This window comes from Aspergillus vadensis (assembly GCF_003184925.1).
Source record: "Aspergillus vadensis CBS 113365 unplaced genomic scaffold BO88scaffold_1, whole genome shotgun sequence".
NCBI lineage: Eukaryota > Fungi > Ascomycota > Eurotiomycetes > Eurotiales > Aspergillaceae > Aspergillus > Aspergillus vadensis.
Genome location: NW_020292039.1, coordinates 715,807 through 742,763, shown reverse-complemented (window position 1 = coordinate 742,763; position 26,957 = coordinate 715,807). Strand labels below are relative to the sequence as shown.

Sequence of the window (26,957 nt, the reverse complement as noted above, 5' to 3'; positions counted from 1 at the left end):
GTATTACCTGTAGACCTGGTGTAGCTGTCCGTAGGCAGCAGTCCGGCATTGATGGCGTGATCTTAGCGGAGTAATTTATAGCCTCTGATTAGACTCGAATCCGGCTGGCAATATGCAACTCTACCTACGCGACCCCACAGCCTTGGGAACAGCTGAGATAACCTACTATGATACTGGTATACATATCGTACTCCACAATCCCATCAAACAACAGTGAAGTGGTTTGTCAGACAGACTTCTGTCCCTTGGCCTGCTGTTATCTCCCCTGAAAGAGATCAGCAATCCTCAATCAGAGTAAGAGTCCCACGGTGAATACTAGGGTCCCAGCAACTCATCGAGCAATACAGCCATGTCCAATGGCAAGAGTTATCCAAATTGTTTACTCGTCCATCGAGGCCTCCCTTCCCTTCTGACGATCTACTGTGATATGATTGAAGAAACCCATTTAGTGTGTAATGTTTCCTTTGGGGGGGTAACCCGCCAAACAACTGGACAGTACGCAATCTGTGCACTCCACGGTTACACTGCCATGATGCAGCTGATCAAAACTTGATAGGAACTGTTACATGAAGTGTCAAGTAGTGATCCCAGCAAAATCGGAAGATCAGAGTGAATGAATGCATTTCGTGCCCAATTTGAATGAAGACTAGATTAGCAGGCCACATGGGTCTTGGGGCAATCTGCTGGGTCTGTAACTCCAATGAAGATGATGGAGAAGTGATCTATGATTGATGAATATCCCAACAGTCACACTGTCGTGAGTAAGGGTAAGATAGTCTAGATGTATGTGCCAAGGCGCCTAAAGCTGCACAGTTGGTTCACAGCAGAACGGGGAAAGCGGTCTCCTATAAAAGAACCTGAGCCCCCCCAGGTGGAGACTTTGTTCTTACTATAACTAACCCACTCCATCTCATCTCCAGAGGACGATAATAATCACTTGTGCTGCCCTTTGTGGCTTTTCTCTTCCATACTGCAGGTTGTAAGTGGACCGAAACAAATGTTTGTTTCTTTCTTTCACAGTCCCACGTTCTATCAACAATTAGCCAGCAGTACCGCAAGTTCTTGTCGCCCCCGAAAGGGATAGATACTACTACCTGCTATTTACAACCAACAAACCATATATTTACTTGCTCGCGCCATGGAGCATGATGTGAACACATTGTTGGAAAGACTCCGCCAGGCAGAGCAGCGAATAATTCAGGCAGAACAGCGAATCAGTCAGGCAGAGCAGCGAGTCGAACCAAGCACCCTTCTTGGTCTTCTCGAAGGATGTCATGAGCTTTCTCTTGCTATACGTGTTGAGGCAGATGCCACTTTAACAACCCAGGGTGACCCAACGAACCCTGTCAGTAGAATCCGGCCTAAACGCTTAGTACCTTGGGAAGTATTTCCTGCCTCTCAGGAGACCATCTGGGAAACATTCGATAATGAAGGCCCCGGTTTTTCCACGCATCGCGCTTTCGCGTCCAAGCATCAACTGGATTTCATTCGGCAAGACATTCTACCAGTAAGGTCCGAACTTCAACTTGAATACTTCCAACGCGACACTGTGGATAGATTCGTACGTTCAATTCTAAAAGAGATACATAACAACGACAGACTTCGTCGGCGCTTCAAACTCCATGGACATATTAGTTTCGAGGACCATAACAATGCCGATGACATGACCTCTCCACTCGAAACGTCAATGCAACAGCTTCGAATAGCAGAATCGGTACAACGCGCACCTTCTACCCGAGGCAGGTCACGAAGTGCACAGCGGCCGATCCACCGGAGACGACGCAACCGTCGTGCTGACCAGTTCTGCGTCTATGTAATATCAGACGATCAACGAGTGCCCGTGTACGCTGTCGAACACAAAGCCCCACATAAGCTATCGCTGGCTGAAATACTCGCCGGCCTCCACGAGATGGACTTGGAGAAAGATGTCATTAACGCGGATGGAGATAGCTTCGAATACCATGCTACTCGGCTCGTAGCAGCAGTAATCACCCAGCTTTTCTCATACATGGTAGACGTGGGAGTCCAACACGGCTATATCTGCACCGGGGAGGCCTTCATCTGCCTTCGCATCACCGAAGATCCATCGGTTGTGCAATACTATTTGCTCGTCCCCAACCGTGATGTCACTGACGAGGATGAGCTTCGTCTACACCGAACAGCAGTTGCTCAGGTTCTGGCCTTCACGCTCAATGCCGTGCAAGCTGATCCTCCATCTCAGGCGTGGTACGATGCAGCCGATCATTTGGACACGTGGGAAGTCGAATATCTGGATATCTTGAAACAGATACCGGAATCGGTCCGCAAAGAGCCACCATCTTCCGAATATAAACCCCCGTCGTGGAAACCCGTGGATCGGTCTCCGTATATGCTACGACGGCGTTGTCAGCCTGATTTCCAGCCGTCACGGAAAAGCAAAGGAGCTGACTATCAGGAAGAGCATGGAGACGAAGCAGGAGCTCCTACAAGCCCGCCTTCCCCTTCTCCGCCGTCTAATAACGCCTCTAGAGGGGCTCGAGGCGACCGAGGGCGGGGGCGGGGGCGAGGACGACGACGAGGAGGAGGACGAGGGCGAGAATCCCAGGAAGCTAGCGGGTGCAGGCTGAAAGGAGCCGAAAATCCAAAGAACGCGATTCAAGACCAGTATTGCACGATGAAATGCCTGCGTGGTTTGGCTAAGAAAGGCCCTCTGGATCCTCAATGTCCGAACGTCAAAAGACACGGACATCTAGTCCACAGCATCAACGCTCGTGATTTGACGCGTCTCCTGTCTGATCAATTATCGCGCGATCGGGAAATTGGTTTCGAGCAGCTACACATCGTCGGTAGGACTGGTTTTCTCTTGAAAGCCACCCTATTATCCCATGGATACACTGTGGTTCTAAAGGCCACTAGCGCCGAGCAGCTTCCAAGCCTGGGGCAAGAAATCAAAGCCTACCATCATCTCCGCTCTCTTCAAGGCACACATGTTCCAGTATGCGGGGGGGATTTCGCTCCGCGCGTTCGGTACTGGTACCACGGCCAGTTGATGGCGCATATGCTTGTTTTAAGCTGGGCAGGTATTAGAGCGAACAAGGTTATGACTGAGCAGACTGCCCCTTCTTTCCGAGAGCAGCGCAATGAGGTCTTGGAAAAGATTAGTGCTTGCGGTGTCATTCATAGCGATCCAGAATGGCGCAATATACTTTGGAACGAAGAGACTGGCGGCCTCGTGATCATTGACTTTGAGTCGCCTCCAAAAAGCTCTGGCAGCAGACGGGAAATATTTCGGGCAAGACAAAAACCAACATCTCGGTTACCGTTAGGTGAATTGCCGGGCAATCTAGTAGCCCAGGAGTCCACTTTTCCCAGAAAGACAAATCAAACCGGGCAGTAAGGGTTGGCCAGACCACCTACTACAAGACACGGCGATGAGTATATCGTCGGCTGGCTTCTATCGATGGCATAGGGGTGGGGAGGCAGTCCGACTTCCTTATATTGATACGATTCATGCTGGCCATGCATACCACTATCCCGCCATGTGCGGAACCTGGATAACCCTTTCCCTCTTAGATAATTATTCTATGCCCATCTTGTGGGACTTACGAGTTACGAAGATGACGATAAGTCAAGAGTCCTTACACTTCTAATACATTACATACTTTTATATCCTATCTAATTCATCGGGTATCTGATGCAAACCAGAGCATCTTCTTCAAACCCCCTTATCCAAACAAAACAAAAAAAATATAAGTAAAACAACTAATCCTCATGCTCTCTCACCTCCTCCCTCCTAGTCTGCACCTGACCCCCACCCTTCTTAATATCCGACAATCCATAGAAAGCAATCATGCCCATACCCAAGAAGGCGCTCACACACGAGAACACCAGGGCCACAATACCCCTAGCCGTGAACCCACCAGGCAACCACGCAACCTGCTTATTCTGGCCCGTAAGATCTGTATAATCCTCGGTATTACCGGCCGCATTACCCGCCGTAGCGATACCCGCCGCCTCACAAACTTCATAATGCTGCTGGGGGATAGTAACACTAGACTGAATGGCCAAGGGGGCCTCAATGAACACCATAGCCAGACCCTGCGCCAAGTGCCAATCAATGTGACAGTGGAAGAACCACACACCGGGGTTATCGGCCTTGAAGCGCACAACGAAGTAACCCTGGGGCGGAAGCACAAAGGTATCTCTGCGGGGCGGGTACTCCGGGAACGCGGTGTGGTTCGAGGCATTGTAGGTGATGGGATCACCGTCGGCGTAGTCATAGAAATGAGGACCATACGGCGGGTACCGATCGATCATCTGGAAGGCATGACCGTGAAGATGGAACGGGTGGGTACCGGTGTCGCCGTTGTTGAGGATGATCTCGACAATTTGGTCCTTCTCCAGCACGACGGAGTGCGTGTAGTCGCCGTAGACTGTGGCATCTGTGGCCTGGTCGCCCGCAGACATGACGGTGTACAAGGCGGGGACTTTGGGAGCGGTGTAGGAGATGTCGTTGAGGAAGGCGTAGTCGGCGCCGTCGTCGAGGACTTGCATGGTGACAGTGAGATCGAGGGAGATGTCGGGGTTCTCAAGAAGGGCCATTCTGTCATGGGGGACAAGGCCCATGTCGTCGTAGGGGTTGAGGTCTGAGCAGTCGGAGACGGTCATGACGGCTTGCTCGAAGGCGGCGCTGGAGTTGTACTCGAGCCAGTTGGTCTGGTTGAGTTGTAGGTCTGAGGGGATGGTGTCGAGCAGTTGGGAGTCGGCGACCATGACGATGGGGTAGTTCTTCTCCGTGGAGTTCTTCATCGTCACTAGGACGGTGTAGCGCTGTGCGGCGGAGATGTAGAGGATGTCTGCTTCGGCCTCGTCGGTGTAGATGCCGTCGACTTCGACGATGCGCATGGTGTGGTCTTCTATGTAGAAGTACTGGGCGACGAAGGCGCCGATGTTGATGAGACGGAAGAGGTAGGTTTTTCCTGCTTCAACGGGGATTTTGGTGTTGAGGGTGTCGTTGAAGAGGAAGGAGTCTGGGATGGGCTCAGCGCCGGTGGGGTTGTCGACGGTGATGAAGGTCGGGGCGATGGTCTCGGTCAGTTCATGGTACCAGTCTGTCATGGTGATGGTGAGGTCCTCGTCGTACTTGTCGGCGAAGTAGGAGGAGTTGTCGTGCACGATGAGGGCCTGACGGTAGCCGTCTGGGTAGCAGTAGTCGGTGTGGCAGTGGTACCAGTACGTGCCGTTCTGGTTGACGGTGAAGTTGTACGTGATGGAGCTGCCCGGCGGCACGGGGCATTGGGTCAACATGGATGGGCCGTCCATTTCCGTGGTGTTGGTTTGGTACATGCCGTGAAAGTGGATGGAGGCGCTCTTGTCGCCGAGTCCATTGTGCATGTTTACTACGAGGCGGTCGCCCTTGTCGACCTCGATGATGGGCAGGGGCCATTGATTGTTGATGCCGACGACTTGGCGATCGGCCAGCCCGTCAGGGTTGGCGGTCACCCAGGTGACGTTCCAATCATAGGTCACGGTTTTGGCCTGGCATTGGGCGATGAAGAAGAAGATGGTGGCGGCGAGCCAGGGGAGAAGACGGCTGGGGAAGGCCATCTTGTCTTGTCTGTCTGTCCTATCCTGGATGAAAGGGCGGACGATGAAGGACGAGAGAGAGGGAGTGGAATTGCTCGGACAGGGAAAGAAAGAGAGAAATAGGGAAGGGGGGGAGGTTCTACGTTGGGGGTTCTATATACCCTGGGTTGGAGGCCCTTTGGGGGTTTCAGTTGGCAGGGTGGAGTACAAGAGAGAAAAGTAAAAAAGGTAAGATGAATTAATGACTAGTATGACTACCAGATACTATGGATCAATCATCCCACTTATCAATCAGTCGGGCCGCCGGATGAAGGTAAAATGAGGAGGAGCCATCCACGAATGCGAGGCTTGAGACGAATCAGATAGCCCATCTGATATTGACTAGTACTACCGAATACTGGGCTGTACGTGAGGAACGGTTTTCCACCATCGCCCGAACTGGTAGATTTCTCGGAGTCCCACCCAGCATGCAGTCCCACAATAGCTTGATCCCCAGTTCAGGTAGAGAACGCCGACTTGGCATGGCTTGGCTATAATATCTCCGACAATGAAATGGCTTAAAGATGGCAGTCGAACAGATTTTTTCTTTTTCTCGACATTTGCAAGCGAGCAGATGGTGTCTTGTGCCCCCAATCTTATCAAACTGTCTGGGCGTTGGCTTATCTGATGCTGGGCCCGGTCGCGCCAAGAGCGGGTATTACGCTAGTATTCTTGCGGTAATGTGTTGTATGATTTAATTACGATTGCCCTACTTTCATTTACTACGCAGTATTATCCTGTCTTGCTCTGCATTTTGCGGAACTGGCGCCTATTATTTTTCTTGGTTCGTCAAGGAACCATAAAGCCGTCAGATGCGATTACAAATTATAATCTACTTACATTACCCGCATGACGCGGTTCAATGAGAAAACCCCCCGCTCCGTTGTCTATACTAGCAGTCTAGCACATCGGTCTATCGCTACGCAGCCCTAACCTCCGCTTCCCTCACAGACATGGGCCCTCCGGCACCAGTCTCCTTCGCCTTGCCACTCTCTGCAAAAATCCCCGACTGCTCCACCGGCTCAACGTTCTCTTCTTCCAGTGGCCGACGAAGAATGGTTGCTATCAACCGGGCCTTGAACGCCTGGTAGCGCGCAATCATCGGGTCAATAACGGGGATTGCACCACGCCGCTCCCGATACAGCATCGCAGCATAGGCGAGCATCACGCAGAGCCAGAACAGATTATAGCCAATCACGGATCCGTATGTGGCAGAGTTGGTCCATCCCAGCAAGGCGTTGAAAATGCCCCATCCGCCGCCACCTCCCAACTCGGGGTTGCAGCAGTTAACATGCCAGATGCTCTGTCGGATGTCATAAGACCCAGGACCTGATCCCGTTTCGGAGGCATCCCCGCCAATTATACTGTTCCATGCGTGGTTTTGGAAGTACCATACACCGCGGGAGAATAAGCCCGCGGCTACCAAGTAAAGGAAGCAGGTCGAGACAATTAAGAAAAATTGCATGGTCGATTCGCTGCCTCCTCTATGACATGCGATGTCTGCATTAGTCTGTGTCATCTAGCGAGTAACGGTACCTGGTCACTTACCGATAAATCAAATATCCGACCAAGCATCCTGCAAAGAGACCGACCACTACCGCCAAAGGGAAAGAGGTAGCCGGCAATCCCAATCCAACACCACCAACATACACCACTGCCTCCAGTCCTTCACGAAGTACGGTGATGAATGGCAAGATAAACATGACGTATTTCTCGAGCCACATCTTCACACGGCCCTTACGCGAGGTGTTGGTGTTGCGGTGGTGCTGAAGAGCCTTGGTGAGCTTAACCCGCCATTTCTCCTGCAGTTTTGACACTCGCAATAGGGCTGCTCCCATGACCGCAATGATGAGAGATGCTAAGATTCCTAGAACACCCTCCCAGATATCTTCGGTGCTAGAGAATGTGTCCGTGCCTAGGCTGTAGAAGGCGCCAATCATGCCTGCGCCAACGCAGAGGCAGATGAATAGTCCGAGTGCGCATCCTAGCCAGACCTGGTGTGGAAGAGACAATCATTAGCAATGAATTTCGGCGATAATGGCACGTTGAGGTTGTGAGAACACTTACCTGTCTCACGAGTCGCTTATACGTATCGCCCCCGTCATCCCCGAGAGTCTGCTTCAAGAAAGCCAACAGCACAGACACAACCACGCTTGTTTCCAGGCATTCTCGGAAGCAGATGAAGAACACTGACTGGAATCAGTAACCCATCATCTCATGGATATCTCTGTTATGTTGTGATGAACCTACCAGTGACAGCAAATACCGGATTATTGCCCATGTTGACGACGAAGGGAAGAAAATTGGCCCTATGAACGCAACACAAACACACGCGACAACAAAAAGTTATTTAATCAGATCATCTCTCGAAATACGAGATCCGCTGATTGATAAGTATTCGCTCGCTTGGCGGGTTTCTTCCGCTTTTTTTTTCTTCGAGCCACATCCGTCTATCTTACCCCTCGCCGTAAAACGGATTTTTTTACAGGTTTCATCTTACCATACCGTGTATGACACATGCATCAGGTATGATATGATTGCTATTGGGGTGATGCGAGGTGGGAAGGGAGGATTTTCACCCTCACCGTGGTCGATCTTGTTTATCACCCCACGTCCAACGAGCCGATCGGATTGGGTATCCGTCCGCTTATCATGACCAGATTGAGACATAGATCCATTCATCAACCACCCCAAACACACGTGCTGGTTGAGAGAAATGCGCCTATGGCAGAAAGATTGGTTACTTATTGGGTCTGTGGGATATGCGGGTCAGCTATCAATCCCGTCAGGAATGCCAGGGTCTTTTGCGGTGGTGAGTCGAGTCTCAACTGAGACATCCGATAACTACGCCCCTCCAATCAGCCTACGGAGCATCGTTCGGACCAGCTAAATTAGTGGTATGGACCTCGAGCATACTCTGAAGCCAATCTCTATCTGGATATTGTCAGTGAATTGCTGTCATCTGGCTCCAGTGACTTCGTATTGTGCACCCTGGGATGGTGAATCCCGTTCGACTGCCGAGATCACCAATGGGAATGCGGATCGTCTACCGGACGGCTCGCGCGCAGCTCCCTACCTTTCTGGCTTGTATCACCCACTTCATACGAGGTACGCGGGGCATCAACTGGAAGGTTCATCCAAACTTCACCGACATTGCGCACAGGTTTCAAGGGGGCGCGGGGGATTCATCCCTGCCATATGTTGTCCCCACTACTGCTATAGAGGCATTCAATTTTGGGGGTACATACACTCGGCAAACGAAAAAGAGGATGATACACGAATGATGTTGGGAACGTGAATCCTCAAACGATTGGCTCAGGTCAAGCTTTTCGTGGCACGGGGTGTGGGTACTTCGGCCAAACTTTGTTCGGGCCCGAGCGAAAGGAGTATAGCTTCATGTTCCTGGACAGTCGGGCTGGTTGGGAAAGTGGCTGTGGATGATCCGTGGGACTGCCCACGGTCTTTTCAAGAAGATTCTGTCTGACTTGCCGTTCAGATAGTGGTGTCTGGTCATATTTTCCATCCATGTGACCTAATGGACGGTGGCTCTCCAGGGTGGTGCTGGGCAAGATAGCCAGCATGCTTGCTAATCCACGAATTGTGCTAGGACGACTAATCTGCTGCAGAACCTAACTCCCTGTCTTGTGCTATGGTGGACCAGAAGTAGGCTTGGGATTCTTCCTGGATAGTATGATTCTCTGTCGAATGGGTATCTTGGGAATTCATCGCACTTGTGCTCCTACGGTGTTCCGTCCAAGCGTCGGATCCATGGGAGTAGCCAGCCACTAATTACACCACAGGTTACTTGCTAACTTTTGTGCATATGACTTTAAGAGTGACCACTTAGCTCTATGAGATGCTCGTTGCTTATCTCTCCTGGTTTTCGTGGTTAGGTGCCATATGGCTTTTCACTATCCTTCGGTGTAGTGGTGTAGCCCTTCTATATATAATCGGCAAGGTATTTAGACACACCAACCACTCGTACCACTAATAGATGGAGTAATCATATAGTACTACTACCTAATATTCATTAATTGCTGTATAGACTACTACCACCCCGATGAGACTGCATACTAACTTGTATATTAATATGGTGATGGCGGTTCATGCGGAATACTACGTATCTCGGTCCCTCTGCCCACAGAGATTCGGTGGCTTGAATGTAGCAATGGAAGAAAGACACTGATGAATGTAGCACAGTATCGGAAATGAAAGCAGAAAAAGGGCTATTATATTGTGGCCGCCGTAGACAAAGAACATGGTGTCGAATGAAATAGAGCGATAAATAAAGTGTATCTATCGCACAAAATGAAAAAAAAGAAAGCAGATCAGGCTCAAACGCCAATTGTTGGCGCTGCTGGGAATCGAACCCAGGTCGAAACGGCGCTGCGGAAAACCACAACGTTTCATGATGACCACTACACTACAGCACCCTGATTTGCTGAAAGTTGGATCATTATTATGCATCATATTCTATAACTTAGCAATCATCATTTCTCCGCAGCTCAGGAAGTTTCAGGCTAACTCTCAGGATACTTGGTGTATCCCGTCCATTTCAGCCAAACCTTCATTTCTCTGTTGCAAACAGTAGGGAACAAAGCGAATTGGTCTCGCAGTGTGGACTGCCTGATTGTGGCCCGCATTGTCAGGCACCACCTCTGATTGGCTGGCACACGTGCTGCCCCGGCTGGGTTATCGATAAGCATCGCGTCGCTTTCTTTATCGCTCCGCCATCTCCATTTCCATTCCATCTCCATCTCTCCCTCATCTTCTCCACATCCTCTTCGTTTCTCTACCTCTCCCTTCACTCCCATCCTCTATGGCGGCTTCAGAACCTCTAGAGGCGGATCTGCCTGTTCACCGACCCGCCAAACCCATTCCATTCGAGCTAGCTCAACATGCAGCTATCTTCTTCGAAGAGAGACTCTGTCCGTTCCCTCCGCATCGCTGTTTCTTCTTTGTCCACATCTGACCTCTTGGTTTAGATACACAAGCTATCAATTTTCTACTGAATATCCTCACATCCGGTACCGTCGCCTCAGCGCCAGTATATACTCCACCCGTCCAACAACTCGCCCTAGCCGCAACTCTTCTCATACACCCCTCCACCACCACGCGCGCAAAAACAACCGAGGAGGAAGAAGCACCGCTGGCCGCATTACGTCTGCTTCGACTGACCAATACCCTCGTCGGACCCATCTCTGCGAAGCTAGACGTCGCATTCTCTTTCAACTTTCCCGATTTTTCCCGCCATACAAGACGACGTCCCGTGGCAGAGAGCATTCCCCCACCCTCAGACCTATCTTCCGATGATACGAAACCCTTGAACTTAGATCTCGGCCAGTCGCTTTCCCTGTGGTCCAATGCAGAAGACTTTTGGCATGTCGTTGGCTGGGCGTTCAACTGTTCTGTTCGCCATCGTCCCCGCTGGACGTGGTGGCAGGTCTGGCTTGAATACATGTGTGATATTCTAGAGAGTGATTGGAACGAACGGTTTCGACAGTATAAGGAGGCTCACACCGGAAACACCATTAGTGAACAGGGACCACCGCCCTCCCCGAAGAAGTCCCGAAGGAAGAAAACGCATCATGACGATGACCCAGCCCTCCAGATTCTCAGAGAAAGCCTCATATTCCGTTACATCCACGGAGCTAGCACCACGTACGGTCCATACCGGCGCATTGTTCGCTCCATCTTTGCAGACGGTGGCTCGACCTCTCGCAACGAGTTTCGCGAAGTGTTCGACAATGAACTCAAATACGCAAAAGCTCACACCTCCACCAGCAGAAAACGCAGCGCGCAGGTCAACATCGATGAGAACGAGTTCGGCGACTACCTCACGGACGATGATCCGATCGAGGATGGAGACTATGACGATGAAAGCAAGGATATCAACGAGGCGGACGCCAATTCCGACGAGGAAGTATATTCGTCTGTTTCAACCACCAACAGGTCCAACCGCTCTCGAGAAAAACCCACCCCTCGACGGGCACCCCAACCCAAGCGCAGAGGCAAATCACTCGCCATAGGCCCCAACGGCATCAATACACCACCCGGCCCATACGGCGGCTCTGCCCCAAGCACTGGCGCTCGAGTGCCCATTGAAGAGCTCCCCACAAGACACATTCCCTACATGCACGGCGACGTCGGCTTCTACGGAGGCATGCGCTCGCTCGGTCTCCGACAACGACTCCTACAACTCCTATCCACCGTCTCCCAATACCTCCCCGACGACTTCATCCCCCTCGAAGACCTCTACCACCTCTACGCCGAAAACATCCGCCACCTGCCCCTCCCTGTCTTCCAAGCCTTCATCAGCCCCTCCACCCTCCCCTACCTCTCCGGCCCTGCCAAAACCACCCTCTGCGAATTCCTCCTCTTTCGCATGCGCGAGACCGCCGCCCCCGACACCGACGAGGAATATCTCAGCCAAGCCAAGCTGGAACAATGTTTCCTGCCTTACGCGGCCAGCACAAGATCCATAGCCGATAACGCCAAAATCTCCATCATTCTGGAGTCACTGATCATTCTTCTCGCCGATAACGGCATGCTAAGCATCACAAAAAGTCTGCGAGAAGCTGTTCATAAGGGCGTTAACCGTCGTTTCGACCGGTCCGAATACCAATCGCGGAAACATGTTCAAGAAGCTTACAGGTGGGCGGATGATATTGAGCGTGCGTGGTTGGAGGAGAGTGCGGAGCGGTTGCAATTTCTCGTGCTTTGTATTCTGCCGTTCGAGGGTGATGCCACTACTACATGATGCTTGAGGTATTAAATTGTTTCTTCTTTTTCTTTCTTCTATTTGCATGCGTGTGTGATTGGAGTGAGCGAATCAAAAGCAAGCGCGTCATGTTGTTTTTTTTTCCTGTTTGGTTGGGTATAGTTTTTGTTTCGCTCGTCGACTCTCATGCTGTCTTGAGACAGGCTTTCGGCTACATTTTCTTAATGCATAGATAGTACAAATACCCATTTTAGTTGGAATTGACATGAAACTGACTCTGAACTTTGAAATGTCTATCGAATATCACCTGAAAACTACTTATTCATTTATTTACATTTAATTTCCTTTTAATTTTAATTTTCTCTTTTCCCGAACAGAAATATATTTTGGACCACGCAAACCAAGCAAACTTCGCAGTTGCACACACACCACTGCCCCAAGCGGTGCGAGGGGGATAAAAAAGGAGGCAAAAGAAAAGGGTATATTCACAACACAGGGGAGACGAACTAAAACCAGACAGGCAGACAAAATAGATAAAGGGGGTAGAAAGAAGGCGAACTATGAAAAGGCCACACTCCACTTTATATTTACGGAGGTGGCCTCGGCCCAATAATCTGCCGCTTAGCGCCCGCAGTAGAAGACCCAGCCCTAGCTGCTGCCTCCTGTGTCTGGCGCTGGTTTTCCTCCCACTCGCGCTGACGTTCCCGTTCGCGCTCCATCTCGCGTTCCAGAAGGGACTTGGAAGCCCAGCCACCGGCCTTGGTCTTCTCTTGAGCGGCGGCGCGACGGCTATTCTCGGCGTCTACCTCCGATGTGGTGGTGTAGTCTTGGGGCCGGTGGGCGACGGGCTTCGGGGCAACAGGGGGGCGGTTGGATGCGAGGAAGCGGTCGACGCGGCTCTCTTGCGTGTAGGGGCTTTGGGATGGAGGGGTGTAGCTTGTGGGATCGGGGAGGGGTCGTGGAGGCATAGGGGGCTTCGCTCCGGTGGGGTCGGGCAAGGGGCGAGGGGGCGTGGATGGTTTGTCCTCGGCGGAGATGACGGGCTCTGGGAGGGGTCGGGGAGGCATGCTCGGGGGGATGTCTGATTCTGTGAGTGGCTCGTCGTGGTGCTTTTGCCATTCCGTGCGTAGCATGCGACGCTCTTGCTCGAGGGAAGATAGGTCGTAGCTGGGCTGGGCTGGCCGGGGGCTGCGAGGCGGCGATTTGGTGGCCCGTTCTTGGATGTCTTGACGTTCACGCTCGTATTGGCGTTCTCTCTCCTTGGCACGTTCTAACTCGCGCTCGAGTTCGCGGATTCGTTGTCTCTCGCGGTTCTCGCTGGAGACTGGGGGAACGGGAGCTGTTGGTAGACTGGCTTGATACTGGCTGAGGAACTGTCCGTTGAGACGGCTGTCTTGCGCCTCTCGTCGTTGCAGTCGCTCGCGTTCTAGCCTATCTTCCGTTTCTTTTTCTTCACGTAGGCGTTGACGCTCCTCTTCTTCCCATTTGCGCTGTTGCGCGTCCCAGCGCTTGCGCTCCTCCTCGACTTGACGCCGCTCTTGCTCCCTTAGACGGTTGGTTTCCTCCTCCCAGCGGCGCTCTTCCTCGATGCGAGCACGCTCCTCTTCCGCTTCGCGCTCCTGCTGGCGCTGGCGCTCTGCTTCCTGCTTTTCCAAAACTTGCCGTTCTTCTTCCTCCTTTCTCCGCTTTTCTTTCTCTGCCAGACTGGGGACACGCGGGGCGGCGGTAGTGATTTGCCGACGAGCACCAAAGGCAACGCCCATGCTGCCCTGGTTCGCACCGCCCATGTATCCGTACTGGTGAATATTCCAGGCGGGGGCCGTGACAAACTCATCAGACTTCTTGCTCCAGCTGCTGACTGGCTTCGGAGATCTTGCCGGGCTGGAGTGACCGGATACACTCGACTTGGTGGGGGTATAAGCGCCTTGACTGGAACCGGTGGCATGCGGGCTCAGAGTGGCTGCCTTGCTTTGAGGACCTAGTGCGCGAGGGAACTTGCTAGGCTGGAGAGCATTGGCCCGACGACTGAAAGACGTAAGACATTGTAGGACTTGTGCGGGGTCCTTGGCTTCGTAGAGATCGACGGTCAGGAAGACATCGTGCGGAGGGAGGCTGATGGGCTGCATTTGGCATGCGCGAAGGAAGTGAGAGATGTTCTCCATTTGCACGAATGGCATCGAGGACTGCTTGTACTTGACGCCGGGGGAGACGGCCAAGTTGACCAGCCTGCAATATTGTTAGTGTTCTTGAACGGCCCTGTCTTTGAAGGAAATTCGCATTATTCTCACCTGCAGAGTGCAACGCCATCTTTCAAAGCATCCAGGAGATCGCCTGGCGGGAGCTTTTCGTGTAACACTTCTTCAATCCAGTCGCGGACTTCCGCGGCTGCCTGCGGGGTATAGCGGGACAAGCGCAGACTGCGCAAGTCCTTGTCAAGCGAGGTGACGGAGGCCATCTTGTAGTTCGAGCCGTCTCAATCAGAGCGTTTGGGACATGCAGACGAATTTAAAGGACCGTTAGGCAGCTTGGGCGCAAAATAATACGAAAAAGAATAAGGGGGAGTGGGTGTTTATAGTGGCTTTCCGGTGGGACGAACCGGCAGTACGTCACAGGGGTTCAGGAGGGGGGTGGAGGCTTATGTGAGGGCGGATGAACCGGAAGATCAATTCAGGGTCTAGATGAAGAGAAGAGGAAGGGATGAAGAAGACAGATCACCGGGGGATTATGAGGGATCAATGCAGAAGATTGACCGAAGAGGCAGAGACAAAACAAAAGCAACGAAGCCAAAGTTGAAGGGCGAACGGAATGCGGCGTGGAATGGAAATCGGACACTCGAAGCCCGAAATAGAAAAGAAACGCCCAGAACAATACCGTATTTGACGCCCCGTGACCGCCCAATCTTACCGATGACGTCCCGTATGCCTGAGCTTTCGGGTGTCCATCACCACCCAATCATCGCCGCTTCAATTCATCTCGGCTTCATCATTTCGATGATCGGAACATCTTCCCTTCTCTCCGCGCCACTCCACCACCATTGCACTGCCTCACTCTAGATCGCATAGCCTCCGATCGACCACCATCCTTACTTCGGTCTTCCAATGAGTCCGATTAACAGTCTTTGGTTCAAGTGGAAAGGCCTTCGCCTACCCTGGCGCAGGTCGTTCCTCGTCGGTAAGCTCATCTGCCATCTTCAATCTATAGCTCCCCGGAAAACCTCCTAACAAACATCTCTTCCTCAGGCACCGACCTACACGGAAACACCTTCTGGGAATTCAAGGACCAACTCAACGCCGGCCGCTTCCGCCGCATCGTCAAGACCGATCCCAAAACCCACCTCGCCGATGTCCAAGTGAGCCGTAAGTGGCACCCTCAGGCTCTCAAAGCACACCCCCAACAGCCGCAGCTAACACCGTACCCCTGGTAACTACAGCACAATGGCACCAATGGCTCCGTTACGTCCGCGCAGACCCTCCGTCCATCCAAGAACAACAACAAGATATCATCCGACAAATGCAAATCAAGGAATTAGCCCGTCTGGCCGATGAGCGTTGGGCCAGCAAGCCATCATATCTGGATATGCCCAAAACCCAACAACAACCGCTCCCCGCCACCAACACGAGTGATGCGACAGTAGCCCAAGCAAACAAGAGTCCCTCGGAGGATACGCAGACGGCAACTGCAGAGGCTGCGAAGAAGAACGACCCCTGGGCGAAGGCGGCGGCAGGCGCTCCGGGTCAGAAGTGGCAGCCTGATTCGTGGAGCCCGACTGCATCGAAGAGATGAGTGAACGAGGTGGAGAATTGCAGCTTGGCTTGAATACTCCGTCTTGGGTCGCCGTTCTCTCGCTTCAATTCTGAAACGCATATGTCAGACTCGTCACCTCTAAACTAGGCATATCTGGGGTTGCCTTGCCAGGTTGCCGTCCGTTCCCGAAATGCGGAACACGCCAGACATACGGAGAGAGAAGCTGATTGGCTGTGTTTCGTTGTTGTCGTCGGAGCAACATTACAGACAGCTGCGAAACAGAGTATCTGTCGATGAGAGACATCACATTTTCTGGTGATCAGTGACGGGTTGGGATGTCTCACATGGTACTAGGCCATCTAGAGCTCTGGCTTAAGTAACCCCCAACTCTTGTATATTACGAACTATTACTGTATTATGAATGAACTATGTACATTATTTTCATTGGCATTTTCTACCAGGTTGCCGTTAGGCGAATCTTGTTCAAGCCGTTTCTGTAGGACGTGAAGGTATGTCAAAAAAGCATAGTGCTTGATTTCTTTTGTGTCGCCACCTAGCTGCAGGTATACAGATCAATCGCTTCTGTGCAAACACAATTATCAAGAATGCAATATTAGTGGTATATATTATATCCAACTAGTATGAGGTTGATGGAACCTGAATGCCCGCCAATCTAACGCTTTTGATGAAAGTCAAACTCCAAATCCTTTTCGGCTCAAAAAGAAAAAGTGATGATCAGACGAACACCCAAACGACCGTTGCCTTGTATCGAGAACTGAAACAAACAGAAAAATAAAAGAATAATAACAACAGACTCTCGAATGGTATAACGAACATTCAAAAACTGGCTAGCCGCGGAACACAAATGACGACGAATAAACGGATACTGGCAAACGAGCGATGCACTGGTTCGACATGTGAGTATTACTATTACATATGATATTAGCATAGGATGGCCTCCAGAGCTTCAACATCTCCGCCGGCACTCCGGACGGCTTGCAAGGCAGCTTCGCTAATTTCGCGGCGTCGAGCGCGGGCTTCTTGCTCACGTCGTGCCTTGGTCTTGGAGCTGCCACTGGGTGCGACACCGGTGAGGATCCTTTTGGAATCATTCTGTGTGAAATTCACGAAGGATACAGTGACGGCCTTGTTGCCTCCCTTTGGACTTCCTGATGAACTGTGGGGGGCCTTGACTGGTTTTGGTGCGCTCATAGAATTGGAGGAAAGCTTTCGGTTCATACTCTGGCGCTGAAATGACCTCCGGTGACCATTGTGCATCATGCTTCCACTCTTTGGTGAGCCTGAGCCCGGAGACAGCGACGGAGAGCGTGAGTGGGTAGGGGGAATTTGAGGGGTGACGAATGACGATGAATCCACTGGTGCTGCAGTGGGCTGCATGTAGGCGCGGCTCTCATGACCATTTGGAGCGGAAGGCAGGCCGGCCGAGGGGAATGACGAATGTGTGTTAGAAAGGTCGTATGACGACGGGTCCAGTTGAATCATAAGGCCCCCTTGCAGCATGTCACTCTGACTTGCAGAGTTCTGGATCGGTCTCTGTGCAGCTGGGGACGCCACCATCTGCTGATACGAAGGCTGTCGCTGTGGGACTCTCGAGGCCATTGGCGACCACCATGCTTGGCCATCTTGTCCACTCAGATCGGGGGTGCTGTACGGAATCCCAGAAGAGCCAAGAGAGTCGGAATGCCAGGAAGACATGGACTGAGGGCCTGAAGAATGTGGGGAGGAGAAGATGTCGTCAGCCGAAGGGGGGCTTGAGGTGGGCAACCCCGAGCCGCTGGACTGGCTTAAATATCTCGGGGGCTGCCCCGCTAGCGCAGCTGTTGATGGAGAAGGCATGGAGATAGCGGGCGATTGGTTGAAGATGCCGGTGTCATATTGGGGAGGCATTTCAGCTGATGCCTTGGGTAGTGATTCGGTGCGGTTCAGGTGGGCAGCAGAGTTGTCTGCAGCCATATTCTCTTGTTGAACGAGGATATCGGAAGGTGGTGGGGACAGAGGCAAGCGTTCATCCGCGCTGCGAAAGCTGAAGTTGTTGAATCGCTGCGCCCAGGCTTCTTGATACGCCATTCTGTTCCGTTGAGGTTGAGAGGAGCGTGTTATGCCAGGAGAGAAGCTCTGCTTGTGCAGCGGACCACGACGATCATTAGGTTCGCGATGACGACGGATCACCTTGGGCGTAGTCACAGCACTCTTGGTGGTCTTACGACTAGGAGTTGCTGGAGGAGTTGACGGAGAAGGGCGGGTTTCTGGAGCGCACGCTGTCGGCGGAGCTTCAAAATTGATACCCAGCTCAGAAACGGCAGATGGGTGAACAGTATCCTGTAGAGAGAAATTTTGGCCTTGGCTGGTAGAAGAGTCCGCGTTCTGGGACAAACACCAGAAGTCTTTGCTCCAGTTTTGGGCTGTTTGCTGATGGGGTTGCGCTGTTGATGTGGAGATGGCCGGAGAGTGCTCGCCACAGTCGCTGGACAATGACTCAAGCTGAAATATTTGGTCAAGATCGCCAGGGAATGAAACATCTTTGTTGCCATCCACACTGGAGTTGTCCATATTGACGTACTGATTAAATAAATCTAAATCATTCAAGGAATGGTCGAACTGCTGGGCGAACATTGTGCCAGACGGGGTGCCGCTTTCCGTTTGCGGCGACGACCAGAGGAGCTGTCAAAGGTCGACCCAACGAACACTTGGGCCGAGTAGATATGACTGGCGACGAAGGCCGCGGAAGCACAGAAGCTTGATGCAGAGGAAAGCTTGACGCAAAGTAAGGGACGGCTAAGCTAGCCGAGTATCCGTCCAAAATGGCCGCGGTGATGACGATGGCTCGAAGTGATGATGGAATGCACTGGGAGTGTTGGAACAGTTTGACGAGTTGACAATCGAAGAAAACAGTGCAGAAAATGCAAAGTAGACAAAGCAAACAAACAACAGACAGAGGGCTCCTATTTGAATTGCTACGATGGGCCCCAGCCTCTGAATTCTCCGCTGGATTCTGTGCACATTCCAAGAGCTCTCAACAAGGGCAAGATAGGCAGGGAATGTGCCATCAAGGAATACGCAGCCCCTCGATATGGCCCACCCCATCCCAATTGCTCGAGCAGAACGGCCCATGCCTTTCCCACAAGCCATTGTCGCCAATCAGGAGGAGTGCAAAGTCGGTGGCTGATTCGTGCCATCCACTGCCAGACACCCTTCACCCAGTGGGCTCGGAGCACTGATGGCCACCCGCGGGAATGCAACCTTTACTATACCAGAAACAGGGTGCAGAGGTATCAGCAGGGCGGATATGGGCGGGTCTTAGAGGAACCAGCGAGCGCTTAGCCAATGACACCGACCTCGCCATTGTTTGATAATCGATGTCGAGGCTGGATCGAACTATGAGTGTCACAATGGAGGTCGACCGGCTTCGACGGCTCGACGCGTCAAGGGACGACGTGGAGAGGGGGCTCAACGGGCTGACTGACACCTGGAGTGTAAGCGTCATTGGGTTGCTTTGGCTCATCCTGAGTCGTATACGTAGGATAGCAGCCTCAATGATTTGCACTAAATTACCCCGACCGAACCTTTGCTCCACGCTCTTCCCGCATGGTGGAGCTAATGATCTTCGGGTACTCAATGAGCTACCGTTGGTGAGCTGGTTGGCCTGAACATTGGAATGCTGGGTCTAGGAAGAATGCACACCCCCCGTAACAATGCGTGGACAGAAGGATTTGGCATTCTGGATCAAAGCCCTTCCTGTATGCTTTTTGCATTAAGCATTAGCTCGAAAAAAGAAAGAAAATTCTTCTCTTCAGATCTGTAGATTAACTCGTCGTTTAACACGAGTTTCTATTCTTATCCCCCATTACGGGTGAAGTCCTGGCGAGGGAGGGAGGGCGTAGCTTTTCGCATTCAGCTCTGGCCTACACCTTCAGTGAGCGTGCTGAGCTCCGTACCCATTGGCTTTGGACTACGCTGAAGAATAAGCGGTCCGTATCGTAGATTCGGCTTTGCGAGGGCTCGGAACTCTAAGTGTGATGTTTCATCGCGAGTTCTTTGTTCCTTGTCTCAAGATAGACAGCCTGATTCGCCAGTCTGGGGAGACTTTAGTACAGCATAATATCGTCCTAGAAGCGAGGCCGTCTCATTTCCCTGGCCAAGTTGCCCTTTCTTTGTCCAGATTCCTCAGCATCTGGTGGAGCTGGGGTTCGTAATACTTAGGCTTACGAAGCACAGGCGATCGGAACAAGGTCACACTCTTCCGAAAGACGTTGAAGGCAAGTGGTGTTTTGGAAAGTGTCTTATCAGGGGTCCGCCGAAACCGTCGTTCTGGCGGTACAGTGAGTCGAGCAAGCCACCCAGAAGAATTTCTAGGGCCAGCTTCTTTTAGTGCATTAAGCATACCAAAACCTAAACATAGACAACCGAGCATGGAGTAATGCTAAGTGTGGAATACAGATTCTCTGCATCAATTGTAAGTCATTCTCGACTGTGAAAGTCGGACGAAGATGGTGGGCATTGTAGCAAAGGCAAGTGGTAGTGCCGCGTATTTCCTTTTTGGGAAGTCACTGTGCCGCTGTCCCCTCGACAAGGACTGATTCTCTTTCAAAGAAAAGCAAACCATCAGCCCGAAATTGGAGTGGAGAAAGAAGCCAGATGTGGATTAGAACCCAGAAGCATGGAGAGAATCTAAGCGAAGAAGCCAGCTCCAGCAGTGATCATGTTCGACAATCAATGCTACCTTCAGAGTACACAGCAGCCCACACCCATGATGAGAAACACTCACCGGCGGCACGTAGAGACTCCGGGACGGAATTACTCGCGACTCCGAGCCGAGCAGTAACCAGCTCTGATTGGAGGAAATAGCGAGACTCAGCCGCAACAGCTAGACCTAATTGAGCTTTCCGCGATCGGCCCGATGGCAGCGCCGGAAAGGAAAGGAAAGGAAAGGGAGGCAACAAGGCCAAGGTCATGTGGTGATGACGGAAATCTGACTGACACCCGCGAGGTTCGCCTTGTTCCCATCCCTTTCTTCCACCCCAGCACTGGTTACTGTGCTATTTCTCATCCATTCTAGACACTTCTCGGCGGACAGTCGTCGAGACTTATCATACTCGAACTTCCTTTGAGGGACTGTCTCTCAACGAATTTTTGTTTCTTACCCCTCGTCTCCTCCCGTTGCACCACTCGTATCCCCACGAAAAGTGGGCATGACATTATAGCGCCAGGGCATCGGCCATCGGTTATTGCCCCTCTTTACGAACAAAGCACCCAGCCAAGTTCCGAACAGAGCCCATAACGCCGTCATCCTCACGCAGAGTTGACGGATACTACCCAAGCATTACTCAACGCGTCGCGGTATTTGTCTAGCATCAAATACTGCGCATTCTCATTCAACTCAACAACCGAGTTCACAAACGACCCAACAGTCTATATGTATCACGTCAGACACTCCATCGAAATCGAACGTGTTTTCAAGGGAAAGAAAGGGCTTAAACCGTATATCTCGGCCAAGAACCTTTCCAACAACCAAACGCGCATGCGTCTTGACTCAAAACAATCCCCCAACTTGAAGTGAATTTACAGATATCCATAATGTTTTGCGAGGTTATTCTGGTCAAGGGCCTTCTCGGCTCTCACTAGGCGGCTACTACCTTTGCGCCTGTGCTTCACCATGGATTCCTTCAAACCATTTGGAGGCCTTCGAAGCCACTTTCTGAAATCCAAAAATCTCCACTCTTCTACTTTTGCCCAAGGCAATTGACCTCTCTTCATCCCAGTCGCTACAAGTGCGAGTGGGAAAACTTTTGTCAAGTCTGCTTTGGGTTTTCTTGGTCATCGCCGCTGTTGGCATTCTTTGTTGACCAGATCATTCTGCAAAAGGCCTCTACCAAAATGAGCCCTCAAAACATGAACAAAAAGTCATGGGAGTCTCTCTCTTCAACGTTCTCTCAACTTGAAGTATCGATCTCTCATGACAGTTGCTATGCCTCGGACGAAGTCTCTGTCGTGTCGACCAAGCAAACCACCTCGAACACCTCTGGTGTATCAGGCCCGGTGACTGCAACCGAACCGTCTCTTGGTTCCTTCCTGAAGCCCATCTTGAAAAGACCGTATTCCGAAATCGAAGAAGATGAGGAATCAGAGTCGGGCTATGCATCGGAAAACTCGGAATACGACTATGATGCGATATTCGAAGACAGTGATGACGATGATGATGATATGTACCATGTCTCCGGGTGGGACGACGCATCTGATATAATGTCAGACTCATGTGACGAAGACGATGCCGAATCCCTGGATGGATCTTTCATCTCTTTTGGACCCATGGTTCGATTTGACACGAACATACGCTATATCGATGCGCCAGATTCGCTGGACGACGATGAAGACTCTGAAGCAGAGCTGACTGGCCACGAGCTAATGGAACGTGCACTGGCATCTGGCACGCTCCGGTTCAAGGAGTCAGTTGACGAACTGGACGTCAACGACATCGAGGATGACGAACTCAGCAGTACGCTCGAGTCGATCAAGCAGCTGCCTGAAGAGCACACCAGCGACATCGTCGATCTGGACAAGAGGCTGTTTCTTGCCTACATGAATGGTATCAACGGGATTCGCGATCTCGAATACAAAGCCCGCCTTCGCAAACAGGCCAATGACTTCTACATCGGTCGTCTGGACTCGCCGTACCTGGGCCTGGATAGTGCCAGCGGTACCTATTTTGACAATGTGCTGAATCACGTCATTGGGCTTTTCCGCAACATAGTTGCCAAAGAGGACTTTGGAGAACTTGCCAGCCTCGTTAACGAAGAAGGCGCCTCTGAACGTCCCTCGAGAGCCGGTAGAAGTCACAACAAGGACTTGCTGGCCAAGATCGAGAATCTACTCTCCGAAAGACTAGCGTGTGACACCAACGTAGGGCCAGACGAGCTAAGCTTCTTCACCAGCGGTGTTGCGTATGCACTGGAAAACTGGAATGGCTTTTTGGTCCACTAGAGTCAAAGATCATACAGAAATGATGACATGACGGATGAAAAGAATTTGCAAACTGGAACTAGCCCAGATATTGATATTTGCTTGACATTTTTCTTTTACGGTGTGCCATTGCACAGCACAGCCGATTTCTACCAAAAGCTCATGAGCGGGGTTCAATAGTCTTGATAATTTTATCAATAGCATGACGTTGAAATAAAAGTGCCATTTCCTCCTACATATCAAAGGTCATCGAGATCCCTACCAGCCAAAGAAGGCAATAGACACGACCCGGGCCATCAGAGAATTCTGTCTCATTATCGAACGGTACTTGAAACATAGAAGTGTGAAGCATACGCTCAGATGATGGTATTAAACAAACCTTCCCTGTCTTCTTGAAACAAGTCGAGTCCGTCAAGCAAGGCACAGCCCGTCCAGCTGTAACACACATTGTCATAGTAAGTACCTAGTTGGGGAATGTGGATAATCCACCTGACCTGAAACGAGCGAGGCTTGGGGTAGCTATGTATGATACCCGGTTCTGCTGTGAAACCGATCACTTGGGGGCCAAACAATACGTACAGGGTGGTAAGTACTTACTTCGGTACTATGGCATGGCCAGATACCTCCGAGTTGAGTCCCTTAGTAACCAGTATTTAGTGCATGTCAGCTTACACTTACACCGGCATAGTCACCACCTATCACCTTTAATTACTTTGCTGGAAGGAATGTTAACTAATGACTCCAACAACAGATCAAAGCTGATGTCAGATCAGATCAGATCAGTACCTTACTAACTATTCCATTAGTGACTAACACTAACTAACAGGCCGTCGCAGACAACATGACATAACGAATACTAACCGAGTGTGCTAAGCCCAGCCAACCAGCCAGCCACGTCACAATCAAATCAAACAGGCAGAAACTAACCCATCAAATTTCTACCTAGTAGGTAGGCAAATGAAGGAGCCGGCCTTATGAACGGAAAGCGGAATTCGCCTACACCAGACTAAATCAAATCAACTACAGTACTTACTAGTCTACTTGTCCACTATGCAAGCAACTAACTAACTTCGTACTAACATCTTAGTTACCGAAGCCACAATCGCCTCCACCGAGCCAGTTAGATCGTATGATTCTAATGAAAGTGTGATTGATGAGTTGTTTGGAAATGCTGCCGTGTTGTTTCTATTGCTAAATACAGTCTAGTGTGGTATTTCCTTTGTGTGTTCTATTGTTGATTGTTGGTTGTTCGCTATTTGTATTACTTACAAATTGGTGGTGTGGAGCACGGCACATACAGTACATGTCATGTTGGGTGGTATGAGATGGGGGCTATATGCATGTCATCTACTGTTGTTGTAGTAGTAGTATTCCGTCTACTTTGGCTCATCGGTCGGGGTTTGGACTTTGAGTCCTTTTACCTTGCTATTTACCTGTGTACAGATAGATACCTGGCTCTATGTACTTGCTGTGTTGTGTATATGCAGGCTGCGCTAGGATATGGCACACACACACACACACATACACACACACACAAAGTAGCACCTGCGATCGATCGATCGACTGACCGATCGTCCCTTTATTCCCTGCAGGGGATAATGATAATGATGATGCTAGCTGGATTCCCTTGCCCATTGTGGCGAATGGACTGGGCTGGGCTGTGTGACTGTGCCCCGACGCCGGGTGTTTATCGGGATTGGATGGTTCACATGCTGTTGATACTCTGTACATGTACAAGGGACTCCATTAACTATTTTGGTAGAAACTGATGAGTAGTTACCTATTAAGTAGGTTAACGGTTAGCAGTCAGTCAGCTTGTATCGGAGTATATCTCGGCTTTCGTGGAACCAGAAACAGCAACAGAAGCAGAAACTCTACTCAAGTTCATCAATAATTGCACTGTCACACGAACCAGAACTGTATATCCTTGAACGCTACACAAGAACATGTGCGGACTATCTGCTGCGTGAGTGTGTGATTGCGGGGTTAGTTAGCTAGTTTGGATCCTAGGCCAACTGCATGAGTAGTACTACTTGGGAATGTGATTTGTGTAATGAGCAACCAGTTATGGTTATCTATAGGTCTAGATCGTGGCGATCCTGGGTAGATAGTAGTGGAAATCATATTAGCTGGAAGTGTTTGTCTATGTCACTAGTTGGGTTCTAGATATGGTTGGGCAGCAAGCAGTATTGATCTCATTCTGTTATTATAGGACATGGGGTTAGTCTAGCTGAATAATAGTGCTCTGACTATTGACAAGCCACTCCCGCAGCGCTAGGATGCATGGCATTAGAAGAGGTGATGCTGTGATGTGGTTGGTGTGATTGAGATCATATTGCCGCTATCGCTGCTGCTGCTACAGTGGTAGGTTGAAGATGCCAGGGTCGGAGATTCTATATGGTACTCTGGTATAGATAGAGGCGTGATCTAGACGCAGCTGGAAAGAAGATAGTAAATACAATAGCTGAATCCATCATAGATCATTGAGGTCTAGAACTCTTCGAGAATTGCATCCTCCCGGTGCGTCCCATGTCCTTGGCTCCGGAATGACAGCTGACCCCCACTACTTTAGATCATTATTCCTTTTGATTAATGGTCCCTAGGAGGATATGTGTACTACCTAGAATAATCTTAATGATGGATGGATAGATTGAGTATGCATCTACCGTGCATCTCCAGCCTATTGGGACTTCCCATCTGTTATCGGTCTCCCCGTCGCTTAATATAGCCACTGCTTGAGTCATGCACTGTGGTCTCAGCTGGAGTTTTAACGTGGGTATTTCCCCATCTAACTAGACCCAACTGGGCTGAGCTGAACCTGGGACTTGAACGGACTCAGCTGAGACTGAGAGAGAGGGAGACAAAGTGGGTATAGCGACCATATCCGAGATAGATTAAAATCTGTAGTCGGAAACCAATCATAGGCCAGAGTCCCCTGGTGTACCCGATTAACTATCCGAGGACTTACCCGGAACGGCTATATCGAGGACCGTCCGAACCACGGAATGCGAGAACCACGGAGGTCAACAGTCTATCCATTGGTCATGACTGAGCATAACTGGGTACTGGGATCGGTCCACTGGGAAGGCACGGAGAGGAGATTTTTGGGATATGTCCAGCGATGCTGTATGTATGGTTGTTCGATCGCGTGATGGCGGGGGGTTGTGTGGGTGTGTGCCTGTAATGGTATTTCAAATCTTTGGCTTCTTACCTAACTAGTATCTACTAACTAACTGCGCACCCGGATTGCAGGGGTCGGGAATAAATAGCAAGAAGATAGACTACTACTCACTCCGTAGTAACTTCGGGGACGGCACATCAAGCAGGGATATGCCCTGTGCTTCCCTGCGACTTAATACTGAGAAGGAAGGTCGGAGGATTTTGTGGTCCCGAATAGTCATATAAGATTTGTCAGGGCGTCCTTTAGCCTCATATGGCAATTCAGTAGCGTATGGGGTAGATATGGAGAAATTGCGTGTGTGTGCTGGAGAGTCATGCAGCACGCTCATGCATTATGGTCGTTACTACCCACCGATGATCTACCTTGTCAGTCCCGTTCAAAAGGATCCCCATCTTGATATTTGCGACCTCGTCTCGGTCGTCATCCCTTTTGCTTGTGAGTATTCTGTGACGGGCACAAGGCAGATTGACAGGAATGCCTAGCATTTCTGGAAAGAAACGGGGCCCTTTTTTCGAGCCTCATTGCGTAATTGCCCAGAAAAAGCACCATCGCATCTCTAATTCTTCAGAGACTCAAAAGGGGAGTGAGAGAGGCAGAGGGGGAGGAGGTGCCCGTGGTGATGGGGGTGGACCCCATGTCCATTGGCCCTGGGCACGGCCGTCTTCCGCTTCGGCCCAGGGGTATTGATTGGATTTAATAGTCGGAAATCAGAGTTTGACCTTGGTGTTG

General features: G+C 50.9%; 10 protein-coding genes and 1 non-coding gene across 11 annotated transcripts; 5 read left to right on the top strand and 6 right to left on the bottom strand.

Moving 5' to 3' along the window:
* Positions 1–1,138: 1,138 nt before the first annotated feature.
* Positions 1,139–3,376, top strand: BO88DRAFT_439789 (uncharacterized protein; the record flags this gene model as incomplete). The annotated part of the gene is made up of 3 exons (XM_025709732.1): positions 1,139–1,561; positions 1,583–3,006; positions 3,052–3,376. 3 exons carry the CDS (start codon positions 1,139–1,141, stop codon positions 3,374–3,376), a joined length of 2,172 nt encoding a protein of 723 aa, XP_025568078.1.
* Positions 3,377–3,741: 365 nt separating this feature from the next.
* On the bottom strand, positions 3,742–5,656 carry fetC (putative ferrooxidoreductase Fet3; the record flags this gene model as incomplete). Its single annotated transcript, XM_025709731.1, has 1 exon — positions 3,742–5,656. Exon 1 carries the CDS (start codon positions 5,584–5,586, stop codon positions 3,742–3,744), a length of 1,845 nt encoding a protein of 614 aa, XP_025568077.1. The 5' UTR covers positions 5,587–5,656.
* An 867-nt stretch (positions 5,657–6,523) lies between these two features.
* BO88DRAFT_459562 (FTR1 family protein) lies at positions 6,524–8,381 on the bottom strand (the record flags this gene model as incomplete). The annotated part of the gene is made up of 4 exons (XM_025711096.1): positions 7,855–8,381; positions 7,672–7,793; positions 7,153–7,598; positions 6,524–7,088 (listed from the first exon to the last, which is right to left on the bottom strand). The coding sequence occupies exons 1-4, from the start codon at positions 7,883–7,885 to the stop codon at positions 6,524–6,526; spliced, it is 1,164 nt and encodes a 387-aa protein (XP_025568076.1). The 5' UTR covers positions 7,886–8,381.
* BO88DRAFT_6982 (uncharacterized protein) lies at positions 8,382–8,951 on the top strand. The gene has a single exon (XM_025713064.1). The coding sequence runs from the start codon at positions 8,504–8,506 to the stop codon at positions 8,900–8,902; it is 399 nt and encodes a 132-aa protein (XP_025568075.1). The 5' UTR covers positions 8,382–8,503; the 3' UTR covers positions 8,903–8,951.
* Positions 8,952–9,953: 1,002 nt separating this feature from the next.
* Positions 9,954–10,037, bottom strand: BO88DRAFT_t3. Its single transcript has one exon. It is a non-coding gene; the product is annotated as a tRNA-His (tRNA).
* A 313-nt stretch (positions 10,038–10,350) lies between these two features.
* On the top strand, positions 10,351–12,635 carry BO88DRAFT_6953 (uncharacterized protein). Its single transcript, XM_025713062.1, has 3 exons — positions 10,351–10,532; positions 10,590–10,631; positions 10,686–12,635. The coding sequence occupies exons 1-3, from the start codon at positions 10,424–10,426 to the stop codon at positions 12,362–12,364; spliced, it is 1,830 nt and encodes a 609-aa protein (XP_025568074.1). The 5' UTR covers positions 10,351–10,423; the 3' UTR covers positions 12,365–12,635.
* Positions 12,603–15,127, bottom strand: BO88DRAFT_377324 (calponin homology domain protein). Its single transcript, XM_025704400.1, has 2 exons — positions 14,614–15,127; positions 12,603–14,551 (listed from the first exon to the last, which is right to left on the bottom strand). The coding sequence occupies exons 1-2, from the start codon at positions 14,778–14,780 to the stop codon at positions 12,913–12,915; spliced, it is 1,806 nt and encodes a 601-aa protein (XP_025568073.1). The 5' UTR covers positions 14,781–15,127; the 3' UTR covers positions 12,603–12,912.
* A 296-nt stretch (positions 15,128–15,423) lies between these two features.
* Positions 15,424–16,108, top strand: BO88DRAFT_448111 (uncharacterized protein; the record flags this gene model as incomplete). Its single annotated transcript, XM_025710419.1, has 3 exons — positions 15,424–15,496; positions 15,565–15,681; positions 15,756–16,108. The coding sequence occupies 3 exons, from the start codon at positions 15,424–15,426 to the stop codon at positions 16,106–16,108; spliced, it is 543 nt and encodes a 180-aa protein (XP_025568072.1).
* A 903-nt stretch (positions 16,109–17,011) lies between these two features.
* Positions 17,012–18,912, bottom strand: wetA (developmental regulatory protein WetA; the record flags this gene model as incomplete). Its single annotated transcript, XM_025712217.1, has 1 exon — positions 17,012–18,912. The coding sequence occupies exon 1, from the start codon at positions 18,701–18,703 to the stop codon at positions 17,012–17,014; it is 1,692 nt and encodes a 563-aa protein (XP_025568071.1). The 5' UTR covers positions 18,704–18,912.
* BO88DRAFT_6919 (uncharacterized protein) lies at positions 18,785–19,333 on the bottom strand. The gene has a single exon (XM_025713056.1). The coding sequence runs from the start codon at positions 19,217–19,219 to the stop codon at positions 18,866–18,868; it is 354 nt and encodes a 117-aa protein (XP_025568070.1). The 5' UTR covers positions 19,220–19,333; the 3' UTR covers positions 18,785–18,865.
* A 2,291-nt stretch (positions 19,334–21,624) lies between these two features.
* Positions 21,625–23,316, top strand: BO88DRAFT_6890 (uncharacterized protein). The gene has a single exon (XM_025713055.1). The coding sequence runs from the start codon at positions 21,965–21,967 to the stop codon at positions 23,066–23,068; it is 1,104 nt and encodes a 367-aa protein (XP_025568069.1). The 5' UTR covers positions 21,625–21,964; the 3' UTR covers positions 23,069–23,316.
* The last annotated feature ends 3,641 nt before the right edge of the window (positions 23,317–26,957 follow it).

What these genes read in the sequence shown, in the direction of transcription:
- BO88DRAFT_6890 (XM_025713055.1), top strand. Translation starts at nt 21,965, where the DNA reads ATGAGCCCTCAAAACATGAACAAAAAGTCATGGGAGTCTCTCTCTTCA.
- BO88DRAFT_6953 (XM_025713062.1), top strand. Translation starts at nt 10,424, where the DNA reads ATGGCGGCTTCAGAACCTCTAGAGGCGGATCTGCCTGTTCACCGACCC. An exon ending in CTTCTTCGAAGAGAGACTCT is followed by an intron (nt 10,533 to 10,589) that starts GTCCGTTCCCTC and finishes CTCTTGGTTTAG; the next exon opens with ATACACAAGCTATCAATTTT. An exon ending in ACTGAATATCCTCACATCCG is followed by an intron (nt 10,632 to 10,685) that starts GTACCGTCGCCT and finishes AACTCGCCCTAG; the next exon opens with CCGCAACTCTTCTCATACAC.
- BO88DRAFT_6982 (XM_025713064.1), top strand. Translation starts at nt 8,504, where the DNA reads ATGGACCTCGAGCATACTCTGAAGCCAATCTCTATCTGGATATTGTCA.
- BO88DRAFT_6919 (XM_025713056.1), bottom strand. Translation starts at nt 19,219, where the DNA reads ATGGCTTGTGGGAAAGGCATGGGCCGTTCTGCTCGAGCAATTGGGATG.
- BO88DRAFT_377324 (XM_025704400.1), bottom strand. Translation starts at nt 14,780, where the DNA reads ATGGCCTCCGTCACCTCGCTTGACAAGGACTTGCGCAGTCTGCGCTTG. An exon ending in GATGGCGTTGCACTCTGCAG is followed by an intron (nt 14,552 to 14,613) that starts GTGAGAATAATG and finishes ACAATATTGCAG; the next exon opens with GCTGGTCAACTTGGCCGTCT.